The sequence below is a fragment of the Erinaceus europaeus genome, chromosome 17 (genome assembly GCF_950295315.1).
Source record: "Erinaceus europaeus chromosome 17, mEriEur2.1, whole genome shotgun sequence".
In the NCBI taxonomy this organism is placed as follows: domain Eukaryota; kingdom Metazoa; phylum Chordata; class Mammalia; order Eulipotyphla; family Erinaceidae; genus Erinaceus; species Erinaceus europaeus.
Genome location: NC_080178.1, coordinates 37,695,678 through 37,719,394, shown reverse-complemented (window position 1 = coordinate 37,719,394; position 23,717 = coordinate 37,695,678). Strand labels below are relative to the sequence as shown.

Sequence of the window (23,717 nt, the reverse complement as noted above, 5' to 3'; positions counted from 1 at the left end):
TTGGATAGGACAGAGAGAAATCGAGAGAGGAGGGGAGACAGCGAGGGAGAGAGAAAGACACCTGAAAATTTGCTTCACTGTCTGTGAAGCAAAGCCCTGCAGGTGGGGATCCAGGGGCTGGAACCAGGATCCTTACACTGGTCCTTGTGCTTAGCACCATGTGCGCTTAACCTGCTGTGCTAATGCCTGACCCCCAGTGCAGTGCAATGTTATCTGATCATTGTGGCTAGCAGTGAATCTTATTGAAAGTCCCATCTATGACAGTCAGAATGGAAATAGACTTAACAGAGAAATAATGTTGTGCTACTCAGCAAAATTGCCTATCTCAACATTTATCATTTAAATTTATTTATTTTTATTGGGTAGAGACAAAGAGATATTGAGAGGGAAAGGATAGAAGAGAGGGTTTGAGGGAGTCGGGCTGTAGCGCAGTGGGTTAAGCGCAGGTGGCGCAAAGCACAAGGACCGGGATAAGGATCCCGGTTCGAACCCCGGCTCCCCACCTGCAGGGGAGTCGCTTCACAGGCGGTGAAGCAGGTCTGCAGGTGTCTGTCTTTCTCTCCTCCTCTCTGTCTTCCCCTCCTCTCTCCATTTCTCTCTGTCCTATCCAACAACGATGACAACAACAATAATAACTACAACAATAAAACAACAAGGGCAACAAAAGGGAATAAATAAATAAAATAAAATATTTTAAAAATTTTAAAAAAATAAAAGAAGAGAGGGTTTGAAAAAAACCTGCAGCCCTTCTCATCACTCATGAAGTTTTCCACCTGCATATAGGGATCAGAGGCTTGAATCTGGGTCTTGTACACTGTAGTGTGTGCACTTAATCAAGTGAGTGACAACATTTGGACCCTCAACACTTATTATCTAAAATGTGTATATGTAAGTGTAACTTCAACTGCTACTATTATAGTATACAGTTGTGCCACAAAATATTCTCTACTAAGAAGTCTAGTTAATATTAAAAGAGCAATGTTTAGCTCATTCGCTGCTTCTTTGATGGCGTGGCCAAACTACAATAGTATTTTATGTTAAATCTAATGCATCCCTATTCCAGAACCAACCCTAGGGTCAAACTTCATTACATGAGTGGAACCCTCTTCAATATTTAAACCTAACTAAACAACTTCAGATATCAAATTCTGATGAAAGCCTCTATTCAGAGCTCTAACAATGTATGTGTCATATAAACTGAAACTTTTCTTCTCTGAGTCTTAGTCTCCTCCCTGTGAAGGTGCAAAGAACCGGTATGCATTTGAAGCTAAACAATACAGTATTACATTACAAAAACAGTGTTTTTCACTGTTTTAAAAATAAATATTGGAGGGGCCAAAAAGTGGTGCACCTGGTTGACTGCACATGTTACAATGCACAAGGACAAAGGTTGATGCCCCAGGTGGCCCCACCTGCAGGGGGAAAGCTTTGCAAGTGGTGAAGCACTGTTTCAGGTGTCTTTCTGTCTCTCTCCTTCACTATCTCCCTCTTCCAACTTTATTTCTGTCTGTGTATACCTAAATAAATAATTAAAGATAATAAAACATAATAATTTATTGGGCTGGAGAGATAGCTCAGCAGATAGGATCTGTGCCTTGCCCTACATCTGGCAGGTTCACTGGAAGTTCTATGGCACTGCAGGAAGTCCTGGTGTTGTGGTGTATCTTCCTCTCTGTCTCTATCTGAATGAAAATTTTTTCAGGAACAGTGAAAGCACACATACAAGAGGTCTTAGCTTGGAGGGAATAGAAAAGGGAAGGAAGGAAAAGAAGGAAGGAAGGAAGGAAGGAAGGAAGGAAGGAAGGAAGGAAGGAAGGATAGGAGTAGGGGAGGAAGGAAGGAGAAAAGTGAGAGGGAAGGAAGAAAGAGAAAAGGGGGTTCCCGGAAGATGGCGGACTGAGAAGCTGCTAGTGGCTGAGCTCTGACCACATCTCCTGGAAACGGTAGGATTTTCTGCCTTTAGTAGGCCAGCCAATAAGGGGTCCTAGCGGTGACACCAAGGGTGTGACTATAACTAAATTTGGATTATGAATTAGAGTAGGAAAAAAGGGGGAAAAATTTTTTTCTTCCTTTTAATTTCTAAGCATACCTCCTTCCCCGCCCCCCCTCCCCCATAACCAGTCCCTGGGGACCAGCTCCTAGCAGGATCCCCTACTAGGAGCACCTTTTCTTTACCAAATTCCTGTCCCACCAGGGAGTATCATTAATTCTAAGTCTATACCCTTCTTAAACCTCTGGTCTTTTTTTTTTTCTAAGTAGCCAAACCCCCCCACCTCACCCTGCATAGCTAATTAAATAATTAAAAATAAATACATTAAAAAAACCCTTTCCTTTCACTGCCCTTTTATGAATGTTCGTTTTCTTATCTTTTTCTTTTTTCTCTCTCTCTCTTTCTTTATTTTCTTTCTTTTTCTCATTATTGTCATCCTTTCTTCCTTAATCCTACAGCTTCCAAAGTCACAGCCCCCAGCCTCCACACCAACAAACAGTGTGCTTTTTTGAATTCACTGATACACATTTGGGAATTTCCTTTCACTGCTCTTTAATTACAGCTCTTTTTCTTATCTTTCCCGTTTTCTCTCTCTTGCCTCTTTTTTTTTTTAATTGTCATATGCTTCTTCCTTCTTCTTTGGCTTTCTGAATTTGTGAATTATTTTGGGGAAGAAATCTGACTCAGAGTGGACTCTCTATGTGTGTATCTCTGCTCTACTTCCCTTTCCCCTCTTGTTACCCCTAGAATATACAGTGGATAGTAGATTCGCATAACTGTCTATTCTTACTATCCTTTCTTTTCTCTTTCTTCTTTACTGGGATTTGGTTACTATTTATTCACGGACTGGAGAAATTGTTTGGCTAACTGGTAACGATTAAACTGCTTCAATACTTGCTTCAGTTGCTACTGTAATTCCTGAGGTTGGTGAGTGCAACTGTCATAAAGGTATTTAGTACAGTGTTACTTGTACTCAAGTCACAACAACTGAGGACCAACAGAGCATAAAAAAAGAAACACATAAATCAAAAAAAAAGGTAGATCAAAAACAAATAAAACTGCTACTCCAATGAATGAAGACAGGAGGCCAGAAGAAACTACAAATTATCCAGAAGTAACCATAGATAAGAAAAGTATGCAAGCAATAATAAACTTATTAATCACAGAAATGAAAACAACATTGGAGGAAAGGAATGGCAGTATTAGGGAAACAACAGTTGAGACACCCAAGGAAAATAGTGATTAATTTGAGGCAATTAGAGAACTGAAAGCTGAAATAGCTGTAATGAAGAAAGAAGCTGAGGCAAGGGAAAGCAGACTAACAGAAGCAGAAAACAGAATTAGTCAGACAGAGGATGAGTTAGAAAAAATGAAGAAAGAGGTGAAAGAGCTTAAAAAGAGATTGAGAGACACTGAAAACAACAACAGAGACATATGGGATGATCTCAAAAGAAGGAACATTCGTATAATTGGACTGACAGAGGAAGAAAGAGAGGAAGGGGAAGTAAACATTCTAGAGGAAATAATAGAAGAAAACTTCACAGACCTGAATAATAGAAAGGACATCAAGATTCAAGAGGCCCAGAGAGTACCAAACAGAATCAACCCAGACCTGAAGACACCAAGACACATCATAGTCACAATGAGAAGAAGTAAGGATAAAGAAAGGATCCTAAAGGCTGCAAGAGAGAAACAAAAAGTCACATACAAGGGAAATCCTATAAGATTAACTGCAGACTTCTCCACTAAAACTCTAAAAGCCAGAAGGGAATGGCAAAATATCTATGGAGCCCTGAATGAAAAAGGGTTTCAAATAAGGATAATATATCCTGCTAGACTTTCATTCAAACTAGATGGAGGGATCAAAACCTTCTTAGACAAACAACAGTTAAAGGAGGCAACCATCACCAAGCCGGCCCTGAAAGAGGTTCTAAAAGACCTCTTATAAACAAGAACATCACTATAATACTTGCAATATATCAGAGCAAACAAAATTGTTTTTTAACAATGGCACTACAATACATTAAATCCATAATATCAATAAACGTCAATGGCTTAAACTCACCCATCAAAAGGCACAGGGTGGGGGGATGGATCAGAAAACATAACCCAACCATATGCTCCTTGCAAGAATCCCATCTGTCACAACAAGATAAACACAGACTTAAAATGAAAGGATGGAAAACTATCATACAGGCTAATGGACCACAAAAAAGGGCAGGAACAGCCATTCTCATCTCAGACACAATATATTTTAAATTAAATAAAGTAATAAAAGATAGGCAAGGACATTACATAATGATTAGAGGATCAATCAGACAAGAAGACTTAACAATTATTAACATCTATGCACCCAATGAGGGACCATCTAAATACATCAAACACCTACTGAAAGAATTTCAAAAATACATCAATAGTAATACAATAATAGTGGGAGACTTCAATACCCCACTATCACACTTAGACAGATCAACAGAGCAGAGAACCAATAAAGAATTGAGAATTCAATTGAGAATACAAGGGAATTAAATGAAGAGATTGACAGACTAGACCTCTTGGACATTTTCAGACTCCTTCACCCCAAAAAACTGGAATACACCTTCTTTTCAAATCCACATAACACATACTCAAGGATAGACCACATGTTAGGCCACAAAGACAGCATCAATAAATTCAAGAGCATTGAAATCATCCCAAGTATCTTCTCAGAGGACAGTAGAGTAAAACTAACAATTAACAACAAACAGAAAATTATTAAAGTCACAGAATTTGGAAACTAAACAACATACTCCTTAAGAACCACTGGGTCAGAGACTCACTCAAACAGGAAATTCAAATGTTCCTGGAAACAAATGAAAATGAAGACACAAACTATCAAAATATTGGGGACACAGCTAAAGCAGTACTGAGAGGGAAACTTATAGACAAACAATCACATATTAAACACCAAGAAGAAGCTCAAATGAACGACCTTACTGCACACCTCAAGGACTTAGAGGAAGAGGAACAAAGGAACCCTAAAGCAACCAGAAGGACAGAAATCACTAAAGTTAGAGCAGAAATAAACAACATCGAAAATAAAAGAACCATACAAAAGATCAATGAAGACAAAAGTTGGTTCTTTGAAAGATTAAACATAATTGACAAACCCCTAGCCAGACTCACCAAACAAAAAAGAGAGAAGACTCAAATTAATACAATTGTAAATGATGGAGGAGATATCACAACTGACACCACAGAAATCCAGAAAATCATCTGAAACTTCTACGAAGAACTATACGCCACCAAGCTAGAGAATCTGGAAGAAATGGAACAATTCCTAGAAACCTATGCACTTCCAAAACTGAACCAAGAAGAACTACAAAATCTAAATGCACCAATCACAGACAAAGAAATTGAAACAGTTATTAAGAATCTCCCCAACAACAAAAGTCCTGGACCAGATGGCTTCACAAACGAATTCTACAAAACTTTCAGGAAACAGTGCCCATACTTCTTAAGCTTTTCCATAAGATTGAAGAAACAGGAATACTCCCTCCCACCTTCTATGAAGCCAACATCACCCTGATATCAAAAGCTGATAGGGACAGAACAAAAAAGGAAAACTACAGACCAATATCTCTGATGAACATAGATGCCAAAACATTAAACAACATCTTCGCCAACCGGATACATCAGCATATCAAAAAGATTGTTTATCATGACCAAGTAGGATTCATCCCAGGAATGCAAGGTTGGTTCAACATCCGTAAGTCAATCAATGTCATTCACCACATCAATAAAAGCAAAGCCAAAAACCACATGATTATCTCAATAGATACAGAGAAAGCCTTTGACAAAATCCAACACCCATTCATGCTCAAAACTCTACAAAAAAATGGAAATAGATGGGAAATTCCTCAAGATAGTGGAGTCTATATATAGCAAACCTACAGCCAACATCATACTCAATGGACAGAAGCTGAAAGCATTCCCCCTCAGATCGGGGACTAGACAGGGCTGTCCACTGTCACCGTTACTCTTCAACATAGTATTGGAAGTTCTTGCCATAGCAATCATGCAAGAGAAAGAAATCAAAAGAATACAGATTGGAAGGGAAGAAGTCAAGCTCTCACTATTTGCAGATGATATGATAGTATACATACAAAAACCTAAAGAATCCAGCAGAAAATTACTGGAAGTTATTAGACAATATAGCAAGGTATCAGGCTACAAAATCAATGTACAAAAATCAGTGGCATTTCTTTATGCAAACACTAAATCTGAAGAAGAAGACATCCAGAAATCACTCCCATTTACTGTTTCAGCAAAATCAATCAAATACCTAGGAATAAAGTTGACCAAAGAAATGAAAGACTTATATACTGAAAACTGTGAGTCACTACTCAAGGAAATAGAAACTGATACCAAGAAATGGAAAGATATCCTATGCTCATGGATTGGAAGAATAAATATCATCAAAATGAATATTCTCCCCAGAGCCATATACAAATTTAATGCAATACCCAAAAAAGTTCCATCAAGCTTCTTTAAGAGAATAGAACAAACACTACAATCATATATCTGGAACCTGAAAAAAGCTAGAATTGCCAAAACCATCTTGAGGAAAAGAAACAGAAATGGAGGCATCACACACCCAGACCTTAAAATATATTATAAAGCCATCATCATCAAAACAGCATGGTACTGGAACAAAAATAGGCACACAGACCAGTGGAACAGATTGAAATCCCAGAAATAAATCCCCACACCTATGGACATCTAATCTTTGATAAGGGGGTCCAAAGCATTAAATGGAAGAAGGAGGCTCTCTTCAATAAATGGTGCTGGGAAAACTGGGTTGTAACATGCAGAAGAATGAAATTGAACCACTTTATCTCACCAGAAACAAAAATCAACTCTAAATGGATCAAAGACCTAGATGTCAGACCAGAAACAATCAAATACTTAGAGAAAAACATTGGTAAAACACTTTCCCACCTACAACTCAAGGACATTTTTGATGAATCAAACCAAATTGCAAGGAAGACTAAAGCAGAAACAAACCAATGGGACTACATCAAATTGAAAAGCTTCTGCACATCCAAAGAAACTATCACACAAACAGAGAGACCCTTCACAGAATGGGAGAAGATCTTCATGTGCCATACATCAGACAAGAAACTATCACCAAAATATATAAAGAGCTCAGCAAACTTAGCACCAAAAAACAAATGACCCCATCCAAAAATGGGCAGAGGATATGAACAAAACATTCACTACAGAGGAGATCCAAAAGGCTAACAAACATATGAAAAACTGCTCTAGGTCACTGATTGTCAGAGAAATGCAAATTAAGTCAACACTAAGATACCACCTCACTCCTGTAAAATGGCATACATCAAAAAGGACAGCAGCAACAAGTGCTGCAGAGGATGTGGGGACAGAGGAACCATTTTACATTGCTGGTGGGAATGTAAATTGGTACAGCCTCTGTGGAGAGCAGTCTGGAAAACTCTCAGAAGGCTAGACATGGAACCAGTAATTCCTCTCCTGGGGTTATACCCCAAGGACTCCATAACACCCAACCAAAAAGAGGTGTGTACTCCTATGTTCATAGCGGCACAATTCATAATAGCTAAAATGTGGAAGCAACCCAGGTGCCCAACAACAGATGAGTGGCTGAGAAAGCTGTGGTATATATACACAATGGAATACTATGCAGCTATCAAGAACAATGAACCCACCTTCTCTGACCCATCTTGGACAGAGCTAGAAGGAATTATGTTAAGTGAGCTAAGTCAGAAAGATAAAGATGAGTATGGGATGATCCCACTCATCAACAGAAGTTGGCTAAGAAGATCTGAAAGGGAAACTAAAAGCAGGACCTGACCAAATTGTAAGTAGGGCACCAAAGTAAAAACCCTGTGGTGAGGGGTAGACATGCAGCTTCCTGGGCCAGTGGGGGGTGAGAGTGGGTGGGAGGCATGGGTCACAATCTTTTGGTGGTGGGAATGGTGTTTATGTACACTCCTAGCAAAATTAGACATATAATTCACTAGTTAATTAATATGAGGGGGGAAAATCAATTGTATGTCTCAAAGTTTTTCAAAACACAAACTGAATCTTTTTAATATATAGGCTGTGTATTTGATATGTGGACTCTCTCAAAAACCTAGACCAAGTAGATTAGAAGCATCCAATAGCACATCTATATACAAGATACTGGGTACTGTACAGCAAAAGCTAACAAAAGGTCTTTTCAAAGTTAACCCAATTACCAAACAATGTGATGATAATATTAACTATCGATTGTCTTTTTGAATCCTAAGACAGCAGGAACCTCACATCTCCACTATAGAGCCCCTACTTCCCCCAGTCCTGGAACCCTTGCATAGGGCCCACTTTCCCGTATGCCCCTCCCAATCCCTATCAAATAATATTGCATCCGCCGACCACAACCTAACCAATACAAAGATTGCCACCTCAACATGCTTCACCTCAGACTGTGTCCAGAGACTTCACATGTGGAATGACAACCCTTCAGCTTCATTACTCAGGTGAGACCTTTCCTTTCATAGTACACTCTAATTTCATCTCAGGTGGTTCACTTTCTAACAAAGTCCCATAACCTAGATATACAGCAGTCTCTGTTCACACGTACCCATAAACTACTGCAAAATATATACCTGAAAGCAGAAGTACACTAGAGTTTGCAGTGAGTACCTACCTAACACTTCCTCTCCACTATTCCAAGCTTTGGGTCCATGATTGCTCAACAATTTGTTTGGCTTTGTATGTTAACTCTCTTTTCAATCACCAGGTTCCAGATGCCATCAGGATGCTAGCCAGGCTTCCCTGTATTGAAGACTCCACCAATATGTCCTTGAGCTCAGCTTCCCCAGAGACCCATCCTACTAGGGAAAAAGAGAGGCAGACTGGGAGCATGGACCAACCAGTCAATGCCCATGTTCAGCGGGGAAGCAATTACAGAAGCCAGACCTTCTACCTTCTGCAACCCTCAATGACCCTGGGTCCATGATCCCAGAGGGATAGAGAATGGGAAAGCTATCGGGGGAGGGGGTGGGATATGGAGATTGAGTGGTGGGAATTGTGTGGAGTTGTACCCCTCCTACCCTATGGTTTTGTTAATTAATCCTTTCTTAAATAAAAAAATTTTTTAAAAGAAAAAGGGGAAAAGAAATTATACTCTTTATTTTGTACATTACATACTATATAGAATTAAACTATATATGCTATTCACTTTTTTAATTGGGAAGTTAATGGTTCACTGTTGAAAGTAAATACAGTAGTTGGTACATGTGTAACTGTTGAAAGTAAATATAGTAGTTGGTACATGTGTAACTTTTGTTAGTTTTCTGCAAAACACTCCAACTTCCCATCTAGGGCCTCCTCCACCATCATACTCCAGGACTTGAATCCCCCTCCCCAGAGTCCATTACTTTGGTATAATACACGAAATCCAGTCTAAGTTCTACTTTCTGTTTTCCCTTGTGTTCTTATTTTTCAACTTCTACAACTGAGATTATCCCATATTCATCTTTCTCTTTCTGGCGTATAACACTTAACATTATTCCTTCAAACTCCATCCAAGATGACGTGAGGAAAGAATTCACTTTTTTAATATATATATATATCACAACTTCCAGGTTTTGTCTACTACAAACTGTGCTGCTATGAACATAGGTATACACAAATCTGTTTTTTTTGGATGAGTGTGTTTGGTTTGTTACAATATAATTTCCTCAGGAAAGGAGTTACCAGTTGATATGATAGGCCCATTTCTAGCAGCCTCAGAGTTATCTAGACTGCTCTCCTCAGAGTTTGAACCAGTTTACATTCCCATTAGAAGTACAGGAGTGTTCCTTTGTCCCCACAACTTCTCAGCATTTGTTGCTACTATTCCATCTGATATTTGACATTCTCACAGGATAAAGTGATGTCTCATTGTTACCTTTATTTGCATTTCTCTAACAATCAATGACTTGGAGCTTTTTTTTTTTTTTTTTGTATGTCAGTTGGCCTTTTAGATCTCTTCTGTGGTGAATATTCTGTTTATATCGGTTTCCCATTTTTGGATGGGGTTGTTGGTTTTCTTGTTGTTGAGTTTAGTGAGCTTTTTATTTATTTTGGTTATTAGCCTTTTGTCTCACACATGGCATGTAAAGATCTCCCATTCTATAAGTGGTCTCTTTGGGTGGGTTTTTGTTTGTTTTTCTGTATGGAGATTTTTAATTTGTAGTCCTATTGGTTTATTTATTTTTAGTCTTCCTTGCAATTGGATTTGTATCACTGAAGACGCCTATAAAATTTAGATGGAAAAGAGTTCTGCAAATATTCTCCTCTAATATTTTGTAGTTTCTGGTCTAACATCCAAGTCTTGATCCATGTGGAGCTTACTTTTGTATTTGGTTCCATTCTTCTACAGGCTTCAACACAATTTTACCAACACCATTTTCCCCCTTTTGTTGCCCTTTTTTTTTTTTTAATCATTGTTGTGGTTATTATTGTTGTTGTTATTTCTGTCATTATTGTTGGATAGGACAGAGAGATATCAAGAAAGGAGGGATGACAAAGTGGGGGAGAGAAAGATAGACACCTGCAGAGCTGTTTCACCACTTGTGAAGTGATCCCTCTGCAGGTGGGGAGCCGGAGACTCGAACCAACACCATTTTTTAAAGAGACTCTCCTTTTCCCATTTAATAGTCTGGGTCCCTTTGTCAAACATTATACGATCATAAGTGTGAAGGTTTGTTTCTGGGATGTTGGTTCTATTTTACTGGTCAATGTGTCTGTTTTTGTTTTGATTACAATAACTGGATAATACAATTTGAGATCTGGAAGTATAATATCTCCAGCTTTGTTCTTTTTTTTTTTCCAAGATTGTTTTGGTGATTCTAGGTATTTTCTGGTTGCAGATAAGAATTTCTTATGTTAAAGTGTTTCAAAAAATTGGGTGGGACTTTGGTGGGTATTCCCATCCTTATTTTTAAGATGAAATTCTGGGAAATAAATTACAGGAATGCCTTAATATTCTGAACATATATAGATTAATAATATTGATTAGTATTAATGAAGTTTTTGTTCACTGAGAATTGCTGTTTTCCCCCTGCAGGTGGGGGCCAGAGGCTTGAACTTGGGTCCTGCACATTGTAACATGTGCATTCAACTAGGTTCACCACCACCCGGCCCCCCAATTTATTTTCTTAAATAATATATTCAAAATAGTATTTTTAAACTATTTTATATGTGATTAATAGTGGTTGACAAGATTATAAAAATCACATGGTAGAATTCTACATCATATCCACTACCAAAATTCTGTCCCCCTAACCTTCCAGCCATAACCACTATAGTTCCAACAAAGTCTTGAGAGAGTTTGTTTGCTTTAGCATTTTTTTTTACAATTTCATTCATTTTTTTTCTCCAGGTTCTACATAAGAGTAAAACCATCCAGCAATTGTCTTTCACTTATTTTCTTGTTTTCCCCATTTTTATATATGATTAATATTAGTTATAAGATTACAGTGTATAGTTCCACACCACACCCACTCCCAAAATCTGTGTCCTTATACTCCCACCTCCCAAAGATAACCACCATAATTCTCACAAAGTTTTAGAAATAGTTTGCTTATTTTTTTCAAGTTCATGTGCATCAATTCTCTAGAGTCTACATATGAGTGAAGCCATGCAATGTTTGTCTTTCATCTCTTATTTTTCTAAGTATAATCACCTCTAGTTCATCTATTTTCTCCCAATGGATACAATTTCATCTTTTTTTTTTTATTTCAGAGTAGTATCCCATGAAGTATATAGTAAAATAGTATTCCATGACATATATATCCTATAGCTTCTTTGGCCAGTCATCTGTTGATGGCCATCTAGCCTGCTTCCTTTCCTTGGTTGTTGTAAATAATGCAGTTATGAACATAGGGCTGAATATGCATCTTCAAACAAAACTAGAATTCCATTTTAGGTTCTTATTGTCATAGTTTTTCTGCAACTGTCAAAAAGCCACTTTCTTCAATAATTTAACAAAAGGGTTTTCTGATGACTGGGAAGACCAGTCTCTAACTCTATCTGAGGTGGTGGACCCCTCTAACAAATTGTGTTGGTGTGTTGCCCAGGTTGTCTGTAGCCAGCTGGAAGAGTACAATAGCCGCCAGGCTCTGTGTGATGCCAGTCCTGAGGGCCCCTTGCAGCGCAATCCTGGGAACCACGACCAAACCAGGACCCCAAGGCTACCCTCCTCAGCAGATGTGGAATTCTGCCTGAACCTTACACAGTATGAGTCTGGCCCCATGGACAAATCTGCCAATTTTAGCTTCAGAAACACACTGGAAGGTAATCCCTTTTATTTCATTCATTTGGGGTGTGTGTGTGGATATATATATATATATATATATATATATATATATATATATATATGTCTCAATTCATGTGTAAATCTCTCATGCTTCACAGCATATTTATTTTTATGATGAAATAATGTATAGATTTTTTTTTTTTACCATTTTATTGGCGGGCTGGTGGACTACAATACACTTGTTGACATATAGGTACAGTTTCTCATTTTCCTGTGATAAGTGTCTGTAGAATAATCTCACTCCCAACTTGGGTCCTTTTCCACCAACAGGATACCAAAGCCCCCCACCTCAATCCTTTCCCTTCCTTCTTCCCTCAATATATCAAATCCTGCCCAAACTTCATTTTATGTTTTTCCTTTCTGTCTTTATTTCTTAAGTTCCTTCTGTAAGTGAGATCATCTAGTATTATCTGTTTGGTTTTTCTCACTTAAAGAGGCCTTCACATGCTTGTAATCTCTTATCCACAATTTTGGGCCCAGAGGTGTCTGAGAATTCATAACTTGAAGTGTGCATGCATCTATGGCCGTATACAAACAGAGAAATCAGACAAGATTGAATTTATTCAGAGTGGTGTCACCATGGACTGAACAAAGAAATAAACTATATACATATACATTCCTCAGAATGTTTGAATGTGCCCACTACACAGGGAATTGAGGCAATAGACAGCATAGTGTGGTTTAAGGGCAGATTCTCCTCTAAAAGATAGCAGCTGCCCAAGAGAGCAATCCATCCTCAGAGATTTTTGCATTGTGTAATGGCTATAGATATTTTCTCCAAGTTTTGGTATTTTGTTTTATGGTTTAAAATATTACAGAAGCAGGGTAGGGAGACAACATAATAGTCTTACAAAAATATTTTTATGCCTGAGGCCCTGAAAACCCACCTTCAATTCCTAGCACCACCATCAGCCAGAACTGAATAGTGGTCTTCTAACTCTGTATAAATCTCTGAAAATTTCTCTCTCACTAAAATAAATAAAATATTTTTTAAATATATCCCAGGGCCAGGAAGTGACACATCTGGTTAAACACACACATTATAGTGTACAAGGACCTAGGTTCAAGCAGCTGGTCCCCAACCTGCAGGGGAAAAGTTTCATGAGCAGTGAAGCAGTATGGCAAGTGTCTCTCTGTTCCTTTCCCTCTCTCCCTCTCCTCTCAATTTCTCTCTGTCTTTATCCAATAACATATATATATATATATATATATATATATATATATATTACACACACACATGTGGAAAACCATTAAATTAATGAATTACCCCAGTCACTGAAATCTTTGAGGCAAGTATGTTCTATTAACTATAATAAGCATAGAAGTCCCATTCATCACAATAGCTGTTTTTGAAGAAGGTCCATTCTCAGTTTCATCTGATCCCACCTGCCTCTCCAGTTCTGAAGGCACACTCCTGCTCCTCACTTGCCTTTAGTGCCTGCTCCTCCTTTCTGCTCAATATTCACCAGAGAATGAAGAAACACCACAAATCACACAAGTAAAATGCAAATTGGTAGCCAGCATAAAAGTAGGCAATCTCCTAAGAACATTACACAAGAAGGAGAAATCAAAATCAAAATTCAAATATCAATACTTTCTCACCAATAAAGCAAGAGGAAAGATGTTTACAATGTAGAGAATGACATCTACATGAGGATGATGGTATGAAATTAAGTTACATTAAGATGAGAAGCAGAATATTCTTAAAGTATTACATTTTCAGGCTAGGTAGTGGCACACCTGGTTGAGCACACCTGTTACAATGCTCAAGGACTCAGGTTCAAGCCACCAGTCACCACCTGCAGGGGAAAAGCTTCACAAGTGGTGCAGCAGTACTGCAGGTGTCTCTCTGTCTCTCTCCCAGTCTTCCCCTTCCTCTCAATTTCTGGTTGTCTCTGTCTAATAAATAAACAAAGATAATAAAATTTTTTTTAAAAGAATATTACATTTTCAGTGGGAAATTACATGAACTATGCAATTTTGAGGTGCTCAGGAATTAACACTGTGGTAGTACATTGGAATTGCAGGATAAAAGGTGTCAGACTTGTCGGAGCTTATTGATGCTCAGGTAAGGGGGGAAAGTATTTAGAATATGTCCTATTTACCAGTATTTCTCAATACTGTTGGGGGGAAAATGCATCCTTTAAAGTTTTGCAGATCTTCAGGGAACTCATAAACTGAATTCAAGAGTGATTAATCAGTGGGTTATTGGGAAACACAGATTTTGAGGTCTTTTCAGTAAATAAAAATGGAGAAAAAGTAAACTGGCATCTAGAAACTGTTGTGCTTAAGATACAAAGGTGAGTATGACAGTAGGGGTGATTGAGATACAGTCACCATTAGTTTGTAGTCAATCTTTTTTTTTTTTTTGTATTATTGGATAGATTTAGAGAGAAAGTGAGATGCGAGGGGAAGGTAGAGAAGGAAAGATATAGAGAGACACTTGCAGCTATGCTTCACCACTTGAGAAGCTTTCCCATGCAGGTGGGGAACAAGGACTTGAACCTGGGTCCTTGTGCACTGCAATGTGTGCATCTAGCCAGGTGTGCCTTCACCTGGCCCCTATAACTTGTCTTTGCATTGCACCTTAAACTATATGCCATTAAAAATAAATTTCTTCATATTATATATCTTTTATAAGTACTGCTGTGATGCACAAGGACCGGCGTAAGGATCCCGGTTCAAGCCCCCAGCTCCCAACCTGCAGGGGAGTCGCTTCACAAGCAGTGAAGCAAGTCTGTAGGTGTTTTTCTCTCCCCCTTTCTATCTTCCCCTCCTCTGTCCATTTCTGTCTGCCTTATCCAATAACGATGACAACAGTAATAACTACAACAATAAAACAACAAGGGAAACAAAGGAGAATAAATAAATAAATAAATATTTTAAAAATAAATAAAAGCACTGCTGGGTTGATCTCTCATAATTCTTTCCTGTAATTCAATCCTTTATGTCTATAGGTGCCAACATTTATATATGAGGTATCTTACCTCTTTACTTGCTAGGTTTTCTTAAGTAGTATAGAAAATGGTGTATTAGCTCTGGTCTTTAATAAGAGGTAACAGAAACTATAAATTTTAAAGATGTGTTAAATATGTTCTGGTATACTCCTTTGAAGAGAAAAACTAACAGCAAATAACAATGAAATCTTAAATAATGTCAATACTTTCAGTCTCCCTGCCTGAGAACAGGACATTCCTTGAGTATCTGAAAATATTCTCACACATTCAAAAATTAACTTCCACTGTGGTGAATGTTTGAGTTGGATATGACAGTCCCACAAGAAGTCTCAGTCTTCTGAACATCTTACCAATCCTAAGAGAGGCAGATAGCTGAGCAGCTTGGTGGGTTTGCCTTGTACATAATTCTTTAGTCAGGATGTAATGCTATCTTTTGTAAAATCCTGAAATAATATAGCCAAGCTAGAGAGGAGATACCTCTGTAGATATCTACTAATGCCTTAAGATATTTGAGATAGAATAGTTTCTCAGGAAATAATTAATATGTACTAGGTTCACAAAAAAAGGGGGGTGGCAAGTCTGGTTTCTCTATTTCTTATACATGCAGACAGGGACCAGGGGCCTAAATTCTGGTAGGGTCTTCACATATAGTAAGTGTGCACTCACTTTATCAGAGTAGCATCCACCCAGTGCTTAGAGGATATATATTGCAGTGACCCAAAACAGCAAGCAAGTAGAAAAACAGTTGCATTTGGTGAGTCTTAGGGGAGTCCTCTCCTTTCAGCAGTCTTTTCCTTGGTAAAAACAGACTGGAGGTGGTGCTTCAACCGGTAAACGGCGGACTGTTACCAACCATTCAGCCTCTCTTTAGGCCTCTCACTGTCTGCCAGCACAGGTGTTTGCACTTACCAGTGAGCAGTGCATTCCTGAAGTCATTTTAGTCCTGTTTTGTTGCAATCTCAGGTGATTTCCTTTGGTATTCCTAATTGGCCCAGGAGAGGGAAGGAGAGGGGAGAAGAGGGGAGAAGAGGGAAGGAGAGGGGAGGAGACTGGAGGAGAGGAGAGGGGAGTCCTGCCTCCAGACATTCTACTAGAGGATATTTATGTAGCAAAATAAAAACTAATTTCCAGAACTTATTCTAAATGTAGACTCAAGCATTAGAAATAGGAGGATTTTTACCTCCTTGAGAAAAATTGTGGGAAAACACTATTACTTATTAGCAAAAAATCACTGCAAAGAAAAGTAAAATTGAGGGGGGTCGGGCAGTAGCTCAACGGGTTAAGTGCACATGGCACAGAGCAAGTCTGCAGGTATAGGGAAATTGTGAGGCATGGTTGAGCATGGTGTGGAAAAGTGGAAGTCTGGATGGCATGACCTTTCTATCAGTCTCTCTCTACTTGAAATCGAGCATAAAGGAAAATGACCACCAGAAAAAGTTTCCTCTGTAAGCCTTCCTGCTTCACAAAAGACTCTACATGCAGCCCATTTCCTTGTTCTCAAACCAGTTGGTTCCTTTACTCAGAGGTTAATAGAAGTCCATCTCTGATCATATATGGCTCATACATCATTGTTCTGCTTTGTTAAACTGTAATCAAGGACATTCTCCTTACTCCTCCACTCCCTCCGGATCTTCTAATCTTACATGATCCATCTTCTCTCTTAAGGTTCCTCTCAGTCTGCTGGTTATTGATAAGCCTACTTCCTTTATTCCTTTTATCAGCTAAACCCCTTGTTCAACACTTACTAGAAATGCTCTAACCTTTTCCCAACCCCCTACTTCTCTTTGTCCCTCTTCTCCCAAGACATATGTGGAATGGATAACTTACTTCCTCCTACAACCCCCTTATAAATCCTACTTTTCTGTTCAATAAATGGATTGTTCATGAAACATTCCCCTGGTGATCTCTGGTTGTGTCTCTAACTATGAGCACAGGGAGAGATCCAGTCTGTTCACTCCTACTGCCCCGGAGCATTCTTTCTGGGCCTCCACATCTGGTGTGCAACAGAGTGGGTAAACTGGGAGTTTATGCCCAGGAAGAGGCTGCTCCACAAAAAGTCTGACGTGCTGGTGTCTATCTTTCTCTCCCCCTCTCTGTCTTCCTCTCCTCTCTTGATATCTCTGTCCTATCCAACAACGAATGACATCAACATCAACAACAACAATAATAACCACAACAAGGCTACAACAACAAGGGCAACAAAAGGGGGATAAATAAATAAGAAAGAAAGAAAGAAAGAAAGAAAGAAAGAAAAGAAAAGAAAAGAAAAATGTGTAGAAACTGGTGCCTCCAATTTTTTTCAACCAAAATAATTTAAAAATATATGGGTACTGTAGACACCACAAAATAATTATATATATTTTAGTATTTAGTATATTATATATAGTAAATATTATATGTAAATAATATAATATGTTATGTATTTAGTATTTAATATATTTTAGTACAGCTTATAGCTACATATCAAGTAAGAGTGTGCAATAGAATTAGAGTAGAGCTTTGGAATCTGTCAGATAATTAGCCCAAATCCTGGCCCTGCTACTGTCTTTTGAGTAACCTTGTATAAACTGCCTCACATTTTTGAACCTCATTTTTTCCACTTTTAAAAGTATTTTATTTCATAGATCAATCTGATGGTATTTAAAGCCCTTCTTTTTTTAAGTTTATTTATAAAATGGAAACACTGACAAGACCATAGGATAGGAGGGGTATGATTCCTACCACCAGAGCTCCGTATCCCATACCATCCCCTGATAGATTTCCTATTCTTTAACCCTCTGGGAGTATGGACCCAGGGTGCAGAAGGTAAAGGTCTGGCTTCTGTAATTGCTTCCCTGCTAAACATGGGAGTTGACAGGTCATACTCCCAGGCTGTCTCTTTCTCTCTTTCCTTAGTGGGGCAAGGGTCTGAGGAGGCAGAGCTCCAGGACACATTGGTGGGGTCATCTGTTCAGATCCTGGTAGCATCTGGAACCTGAACCATTTTTATTGCCAAGTGGTCTTATTATCTCCATATCCACAAGAGCATAAGAAACCAAATACCCTGACGCCTACCACACAAAGGGGAAAAAAGTATAGTAGTAGCATAAAATTTGGTAATTAAATACTAAAAAAAAAAAAAACATAAGAAATTGTATGAGTCATATTTCATTTCATGTTAAGGCTTTTCAGTATATAAGAATAAATTGTTTGAACTTGAAGACTGATGAGTACAAGCACACCTGTTAAAAATCAGATATATTAACAAGAGATATTAGTCAAAGTATTTTGAAAAAAGTATATATATTCTTTCATTCCACACTTATAAAAATATCTACCTAACAAATGTCATAGGGTTATAAAGGGATGGTAACTCGATCTGGAGTGAGAAGTTTAAGGTAGTAGTTATGGCATTAGCCTCCCAGAAGATATCTGTCCTTTCCCAGATTCTTTATTTACTACCTGAGCATATTGCTTGTGTTTCTACATGACATAAGACACATTTATTGGTGTGCTGCAGCTGATTCACATCTGTTGTGACTGATGACAGAACCTTTCCATTGTTCTTCAGTCAAAAATTTGTACCTGAAGATTAACAATTACAAGAACATTTACACTATAGCAATTGGCAGATATTATAAGTTAATATGTCTCCCATTCCCTGTTACCCCCTCTGAGATATGGTTGTTAATATTTTCCAAGTACACTACTGGGAATTCCAAGTGATAAATTGTGTGTGAAAGCATAGATGTGATATATAAATACATTATAGTACATACTATAGGAAATCATATCAATAGTGGGATGTGAAATTCCAAGTGATAAATTGTGTGTGAAAGCATAGATGTGATATATAAATACATTATAGTACATACTATAGGAAATCATATCAATAGTGGGATGTGAAATTCCAAGTGATAAATTGTGTGTGAAAGCATAGATATGATATATAAATACATTATAGTACATACTATAGGAAATCATATCAATAGTGTATGTGAAACATGTCATTAAATGACATTACCTAATTAAAACTAGAAAATGGGATAGATAGGTACAGTTAAGATTTAATTAACTTGTATAGTACAAAAATGGCCTACTGAATCAAGCTAGTGAGAGGATATTGTGAAGAAGAACTTTGTGGGTAACTAACAATCCTCATTTACTTGTGACAATGGGACTTCTTTCTAGGGCCCAGATCAACTAAATAATTTTACACAATAAAAACAAGCAATGTCTTTTCATCACAAAAATATGAAAATGATTAATACTTTCAACATAGCAAAGAATAATACAAAGCCTCTCTTATGTAGTCTAGAAAGAAAATATTTAGTTGAAACCTTATAAATCTAGCACCTGCAAAGACAGAGGACTTCCATTTTAAAATAACAACACCTAGTGAACTAAATCAAGTCCTGTCAATTCAGTCATAGGTGAAGAAAAACAATGACCATATAGTTTTTATATATAATGCTTCATTTAGAAATGTCTTTATTTGTTTCAGTCTTTGCAGTTTAGTGAGCTACTTCACCCATCTGTGTATGGCTCAAAAATCCCAAGTCTTCCCAAACACATGAATCTAATCTGAATGTAAAGAAAGCTACTTCAATTTTATCTTTAGTTCTGATACAGGTTATAAATGAAGAGATTGATCACAGTGTATTATGTTTATAAATCATATAGAATATAATAATCAGTGAGGGAATCACTGCCTTATGAAAACAGCATATATCTTAAAATTTTAACATCTATGGAAAGGATATGATTATATAATTTTACACACAAACACATAAACAGTGTCATAACAAAGCAGAGACATTAGGCTGAAGTTTAAAGTAGTAAACTGGGAGCTAGATGGTGGTGCACATGTTGAGTGCACATGTTAGTCTGCACAAGGGCACAGGTTCAAGACCCTGGTCCCCATGCAGGAGGAAGTTTCATGAGCAGTAGTGTTGTATTTGTCTCTCTTTCTTTCTCCTGCTTTATTTCCCTGTCACCTCTCAATTTCCCTCTGCCCTATCAAATACAATTTTAAAAATAAAGCATCAAGCAATTTACAGTAATTACATATGAAACTATTTGGCAGCTCTCTGTTGAGTTTGTGGGAATGACTTATCATTACACCATTATCAGTGTACATCAATGAAAACAACTAGAGTAGTGATTATCAAGTGTTAAAATGCATTAGGATTGTGTAGAGTACTTGTTAATGAAAATGGCAAATTCCTCTGGTTTTTCAATTTAGCTGTTCTCTGGTAAAGCAGAAATATTTGCTTTTTTTTTTTTTTTTTTTTTTTGGTATGTGTTTCCCTTACCTTGTACATTTGTTATTCCATTGCTCCCAGAATTACTTTTTCATTCTTTATTTAAAAAAAGAAAGTAGAGGCAGTCTGGACCGGGCTGGTGGCAGCCGCTACAGCACTAATGGGGCCACATGACTGAGGGGGACACAGGGAGCAACCAGAGGCAGAATGAGGATATTGAAGCAAAGGCGGCTATATATGGTAATGCTGCCTAATGAATACCCAGGTATAGCCCCACCCATTTATCACCTCAATGCCCCTTGGCTGAAAGGACAAGAACATGCAGATTTATCTAATAGCCTTGAGGAAATATATGTACAGAACATTGGTGAAAGTATCCTTTACCTGTGGGTAGAGAAAATAAGCGAAGATCTAATACAGAAATCTCAGATGACAGAACCAGGTCCAAACATAAAGAAGAAAACTGAAGAAGAGGATGTCTAATGTGAAGAGGATCTCATTTTAGCTTGTCAACCAGAAAATCTAGTGAAAACATTAGATATTTCTGTCAGTAAAAATCCAACAGAAATAGAAGAAATACCTCCAGTTGATCATGGCATACATATTGCAGACCGAAGAAGTACTTTCCAGGCACACCTGGCTCCAGTAGTTTATTCCCAGCAGGTAAAAATGGTTCTTGCCAAATTGCATGAGAATAAGAAAATGGCTAGTGCTACCCACAACCTCTGTGCATACAGAATATATTGTGAGGATAAACAGACTATGAAGATGATGGAGAAACAACAACTGGTGGACGTCTCCTCCATCTCATGGAGATTCTGAGTGTGAGGAATGTCCTTGTGGTATTCCTTGTGTGGGATTCTGCTAGGCCCAGATCACTTCAAACATATCAGCAATTGTGCCAGAAACATATTAGTGGAGAAGACCTACTTAAATTCACCCGAGGACTCAGTAAAAGCTTTAGGAATGAACAAAACAGTAAGAAAAGATAAGAAGAGAAGTGAACATTAATACCTGAAACTCCGTGAAAGGTTGATCTCCTTATCATGTGCACAATCCATCATCATCAGGAATGTATTGTGCAGAAAGTGAGTCTCTGACTGCTCAAATGGGCTAATTCATCTTGGACACAGCATTATCTATTCCTTTTTAGTCACATCAGCTGAATAAAATAGAAAACTTATAACATATTCATATATGTTTCAGGCTGGTTCAGAAGAATTAATTTGAATTTAATAGCCTCTTCATCTAACTTTTTGGAAGGTAACAGTGGCCCTGAGCAGTACCTGAATTAACTGTTCATTACAGTTAGTGTCAAGTGCCATTGTTAGGAATGGAAGAAATGTCTCTAGAAGGATATAAATATTTGATTTCTTATCATCTAGATTCTCATTGTCTTGAGTGAATATTACCTTTTACTGCTCTTTATGGCTTATTAGAATAGAAACATATTAAAACTTGATCTTGGAGAGTTTATTCTTGTGATTTTACTCATAAATGTGTCAACTTTCATTTTATAGTGCTCATCAGCTAATGAATCAAGTGAAAATACAGGTATATCCATCTGTAATTACATGCTGAAGGGACAATTCATACATTTGTTAGCCTAATTATTATGCCTCAATTTCTGTCTCAAATTGGTAATTGTGGAGTTTCAAAAAGTGATTTTCTTGTCTTACCATTTTGTGTAATTCTCATGATGTAAAGCAAGAAATACAGAGTATTAGTAGGCTTTCCTTTGTCCCTGAAATGTGTTCATATATTTGGTTTCTTTTAGCACCCAGAAAGTTGTGATCTTCATTGAGAAATTAGAACTATGTTAGAAACTATGTTGTGTAGTTGTATAAACATGATGTACATTTCCCACCTGTACTCCAGCCATTTTCCTCAAACCCATATCTTCTTTGGAGAGAAGAATCAAACCCTTTTAATTAGAAAAACAAAATAGTTCCTTTACCCCCCTCCATTTGTATCAGCCCTTTTTCATCAGTGTTTGTGTTTCTCCTTTCATCTAAGTTTTGCCTTTTACCTCTAAGCATCTAGACAGTAAATTTATCTTTGAGGTCTATGACAATAAATCATAAACTGTTCCCTTTAAGATATCATTGCAAACAATTGTTAACAATCTGGTGATGGGTGAAGTGTGTTGGCACCTAGTTGAGGGATTGTGACTCCATGACAATACCAGTATATAAACATTTTGCTCAAAAAAAAGTCACTAAATCATGCATTTAGCTGAGATGTTTCCAAAGGGAAGGGGGAATATAAATTAGAAGGCAATTTGTAATGGTTCTGAGCATGGAAAACATGTCAAGGAAAGTGGACATACACAGATGATTTTTTTCTCTTTGACATTTTACGTGTTAAGGTTCCATTATTTTACTTGACATTTAATATTTGCATTTATATTTATTATTACTTTACCAGAGTGCTGCTCAGCTCTGGCTTATGGTAGTCCTAGAGATTAGAACCTCAAGCATAAAAGCCTTTGCATAAATATTATGCTGTCTATTCAGCCCATAATTTAGCAAATAGCATTAGACTAGGATAGATTCTGAGAACTAAAAATAAATTATATTTGTTATGTATTTAGAACACTCGCCTCAAATTCCATGAAAAGCTAAGTATGTCCTATATATTGTTAAAATAATTATAGAATTTTGATATTATTAATTAACATTAAAATAATTCCATTTTTATAGAGATAATGAGATAGAGAGAAGAGAAAGAAAGAAAGTAGAACATCAAAATCTCCATCAGTGTGGTAGGGGCCAGGCTTGAAACTGTGTTACACACATGTCAAAGCAGCATACTATTCAAGAGAGCTGTTTCACTGATCCCATTCCACAGTTTGTGCATTTCAGACTCGTGAAGGAAGATGTGAACAATAGGACTTTGGTGCTGGGGGTGGGGGGGCCATATGACACACCCAGTCCAGGTTTCACCTTCTGTTTCCCCTTTCTGTCCTTGTTTCTTAAATTCTACCTACAAGTAAGATAATCAAGTATTCAACTTTTATTTATTTATTTATTCATTTTTCTTTGTTAAGGAGATTAATGTCTTATAGTCATTAGTAAAATACATTAGTTTGTACATGTGTAACATTTCTTGGTTTTTCAATAACAATTCAACCCTTCTAGGTCTTCCTGTGTCATCATGTT

The 23,717-nt window shown here is 37.5% G+C and overlaps 1 protein-coding gene and 1 pseudogene across 1 annotated transcript in view; both read left to right on the top strand.

Moving 5' to 3' along the window:
• Positions 1-23,717, top strand: part of TYR (tyrosinase) — a 114,878-nt gene that overhangs the window by 14,247 nt on the left and 76,914 nt on the right. Inside the window, exon 2 of the mRNA XM_007534507.3 lies at positions 12,118-12,334. Within this exon, the coding sequence (XP_007534569.3) occupies positions 12,118-12,334 (217 nt within the window). The remainder of the gene's footprint in view (positions 1-12,117; positions 12,335-23,717) is intronic.
• On the top strand, positions 20,396-21,567 carry LOC103123830 (protein IMPACT-like; annotated as a pseudogene).